This window comes from Arachis ipaensis, chromosome B03, assembly GCF_000816755.2.
Source record: "Arachis ipaensis cultivar K30076 chromosome B03, Araip1.1, whole genome shotgun sequence".
Lineage (NCBI taxonomy): Eukaryota > Viridiplantae > Streptophyta > Magnoliopsida > Fabales > Fabaceae > Arachis > Arachis ipaensis.
In genome coordinates, this window is record NC_029787.2 from 121,050,121 (window position 1) to 121,054,275 (window position 4,155).

Below are 4,155 nucleotides of genomic sequence, written 5' to 3' on the forward strand. Positions count from 1 at the left end.
TCAACGATTTAGATTATTATCTTCACATAAAATTAACTGTAATTGAATTTTTATTTTATTGAAATGAAAATAATTTATGGTGGCGAGAGAAAGAAGGAAAGAAACCAGATGAGATAGTAAGAGAAGCCATGCTGGAGAGGGTGGAGGGTGACGCCCCAGTCATCGGTGAGAACGGTGTGGCCGGAGGAATCGATAAGCACCGCCTCATCACCAAAAGCGTGACGCACGTTAAAGGGACCCACATCGACTTCGCATGCCATGTCATTTATGTACACCGTACATTTCGCCGCTGACGCATCACCACTACCACAACCACCACCTGCACCTGACACACACCACACCGAATCAAGTCTCATGTGCACATAAAACGCATACAAATTAAACCTAGCTAGCTACCCTAAGCCATGCACACGTCCATCTACACCAATTCATTCTTTGATAAATTTATTTGTTACCTTGAAATGGGGATGGAACAGTAATAGGTGTAGCGGTTGTGTTAGTGAAGGAAGGAGGAGGAGTTGAAACCGGACAGAAGCTGATGTATTGTTGTGGCTGCCTAATCTTGACGGTGGCCGCTGCCTTGTCTTGTTCATGGTATCTCTTAGAGGACGGTTCTACTCCTCCATGGCTCATGATTTCGCTAAGGAGCAGATCAGTGCAAGGATCAACGTTTTCTTGATAAACAAGATGAGGAGGTTGATGATTATTCATCACACTATTAGAGATCTCAGTAGTTGCAACCACGCCACTACTATTATGGAACACAGGGAAGAATGGTTCGATCGGTAGTGGTGGAGGAACCAAAAGATGATTGATAGTGTTGTTATTATTGGTTTCGTTGTGATGAAAGTAGTTCTGGTTCACAGAGGCTGTTGGAGAATTAGGCAGCAGCATCACCACATCGGTGAAAGCGGGAACGAACTTTGGAGATGATTTGTCAGAGGAAGAGGAGGAGGATGAGTTGGTAGTGGCTGAGATGAATTGTGGCTGCGGCGGCGGTGACGGTGATGGAGTGTTGTTATTCCTATTATTATTATTAGTGAGGTGGCGAAGCTTGTGCTTGCTCCTTGATTTGCGGTTCTGGAACCAGTAGAAGACGTTGGCGTCACCCACTTGACCGTACTCCTGTAACTGCATCCTTATCTTCCTTATCTCATCCCTTGGAGGATTCACCATTCCAGAATTGAATATCGCCTCCAGAATCCGGATTTGTTCTGGTTTTGGGTTCCATCTTGGCTTCGGTTCTGGACTCTTCTCATCACATCCTAATCCTATATACAAATATTATTAACTAGTAATTCATTTTAACTACTTAATTGGTTTTTAAATTATTACCTGAAATAGGATTATAAGGGGCTGATCTGTGGCAAGATGCATTAGTAGTTGAGACCATGTCATGCTGAAACTGGTTGCAAGGCTTCGATTTAAACATGCTTGGCCAATGTCTGTTCGAGGATGCCATCACCAAAATTTCAAGGCCCTGCAATATACACATATATATACCTTACAAATTAATTAAATTCACTCTTTTCTTCATCATGCTTTTGGTAATTGGACTACATATATATACTCAACTGAATCAGATCAATACTAGGTAGATGGCTGGGCCAATATAATAGAATTAACATACATACCTTTCGCTTCTTTTCTATATAGTCTCTGATGTTTGTGATGAGTCTGCCAATTATAATAAAATATATTAGTCTTATATTTATATTATTATATGTATTTTTCAGTCAGGCACATAAAACGACACACACACACACATATATATACGAAAACATCTTATAAATTAGTATAGCATGATCATGCATGTAGAAAGTAGAATAATTAACGATGATTCATCATAGGCAGTACCCATATATTAGATTTTAGTACGAGAAAGAATGGAAAATGAACTATCAATAAATTAAAAAGAAATGCAAGAGGTTCATAAGAATTTATTAGTTTTTAATTTATATTTTTAAATATTGATAATTAATTACTAACGAAATTAAATAAAAAACAAAAGAAATAAACCCTGGGCGGTTATATATCTACTTTTTTGCATTAATAGTAATATTGTTTGGAGTGGAGGTACTCTAGAATGAAAGGTACAGGGGAACTGAAGTGAAAGAGTAGGGAGTAGTTAATTCAGAATCTGAGAGCTGCAAAATAAAGATGACAGAAAAGGGTCTTAATGTTACCTAGGGCTTTCAGCAGAGGGAGCAGCAGAGTGATGGATGAGTTCTGATCATCATGTCTCTAAAATCTCTTTCTTTTACAAGTGTATGTGGTGGTGGTATTTATGGAATGAAAGGAGGAAAGGAAAAGTAACACTAAGAATAACACTACTAATAATTTATGTGATGGGATGGGATTATTCTAATGGGAAAGGGTTGTTGCAAGAATAAATAGGGAGGGGGTTTCAAAGGAAGAAAAAGGGTCAAGGAGAAGCGTTTGATTGGAAAAGCGGTGGTGGGTTAGTAATTGCAACTTTTCCTGTAGATTTATTTTGGGCAACAAGTATAGAGAGAAGGCCAAAACTTTTTGGATTGACTCGAGGGAACCTTATTTATTATCCCCATTACATAAGCCACTAATATTATGGACTAATATTACTACTCTTTTTGACTCAAATTCATGCATCCATATATCCAGCCACACTTTTAATGGAAGAAGAAAAGTTGGAACTTATATGGTTTTTTGAAAAATGAACTGCCTTTTATTTGGAGATAGTGGACTATTAATATGAATTATGTCCACATAAGTTTATTTTACTGCCCATTAATATCAGTATTATTAGTCATCAATTGTTACCTTAATCAGATAAGGATGTAGATATGGTTATTACTTATAAAAATTTCACTTAAAAATTCTCTTAAATTTTAGGATGAAAAAGTTAGAATATATAGTACATGGTGAACTAAAATTCTAGTTTAACTGTTTAAGAGACTAAGTTTAAATTTAGTGGAAAAGTTAATATTTTCTTTTCTAAGTACCCTTTCTAACTTAGGTTGAAGAGAAATTTCATTTGTATTAGAAGGAATAAGTAGAGAAGAACTTCTAGTTCTATTAGTAAGCCAATATATTATCATTTAATAATTATTTCATAAGGTTTAATTACTATGTTGGTTACTATAGTTTTGTGAAATTTTTAATTAGGTCTCTATACTTTTTTTCCTTTTAATTAGGTCCCTGCACCAATTTTTTTTTTCAATTGAGTCCTTATACTTTTTTTTCTTTTTATTTGAGTACCTGTACAAGTTTTTTTTTTAGTTGAGTCCCTAGACAATTAAGTCAATTACTACTAAGAGGGACTTAATTAAAAAAAAAAATTTGGTGTAGTGACTCAATTAAAAAAAAGTATAGGGACCTAATTGAAAATTTTGCGAAATTATAGAGACCAAAGAATAATTAAACCATTTCATAATATAACAATCAATACTAACATGATCTTTGATATACTAATTTTTTTAAAGTAGTTTGGAGTACCATAAGTGAAGAATACAAATATATGTTTTGCGCTAATTTAAATTTACATGCATAATAGAGATGTTTTACTTTTGTATAAATAAGGGTATACATAGATTCTTCTATTATTTTAATTATTTGAACCTAATGTTAATATGGAATAGGTACTCCCATATTAAATTTTGCAATTTCCTAGGTAAGTTTCTTTAAGTGGTTTATTTTGTCTTTTAACTATTTAGTTTTAATAAAAAATAAATGATTTTATATTTGATCTTTTTATTTTTTTTAATTAAAGGTTAAAAGAATAGGAGCTCACTATCCTAAATTCAAATAAAATACTAAGAGACCTAACTAACCTAAGTTATGGATTTAACAGCAAAAAATTATTTTAAATATTACATAAAAGGAAATAAATAATATGGAAGCCACTCCTATAAAGATGCTTAAAACATTTTTTAAGATGTTTTTTAATAATTAAAATTTAACATATATAATCGATTTAATTATGTTATTTTTGTCAAAATTAGGCCAGACAAATTAATTTGACCAAAAAATGGTAAATTAAATTTTGAATCGGTCTAAATTAATATTATTTTTTATAAAAAAATTACTACAATACCCCTATTATAGAAAATGACTAAAATACTCTTATTATATATATTAATTTTGAGAATTCTAAATTCTAGCCTTTTTCTTCTTCGT

The 4,155-nt window shown here is 32.9% G+C and overlaps 1 protein-coding gene across 2 annotated transcripts; it reads right to left on the reverse strand.

Annotated features, from left to right (window-relative positions):
• On the reverse strand, positions 24-2,475 carry LOC107633725 (WUSCHEL-related homeobox 9). Of its 2 annotated transcripts, none has more exons than XM_021119506.1 (5): positions 2,187-2,475; positions 1,635-1,677; positions 1,336-1,480; positions 456-1,271; positions 24-319 (listed from the first exon to the last, which is right to left on the reverse strand). In XM_021119506.1, the coding sequence occupies exons 3-5, from the start codon at positions 1,460-1,462 to the stop codon at positions 75-77; spliced, it is 1,188 nt and encodes a 395-aa protein (XP_020975165.1). In that variant the 5' UTR covers positions 1,463-1,480; positions 1,635-1,677; positions 2,187-2,475; the 3' UTR covers positions 24-74. The 2 variants fall into 2 exon arrangements, with proteins under 2 accessions (XP_020975165.1, XP_020975164.1); XM_021119505.1 differs by having other exon boundaries at positions 24-325; positions 2,187-2,473.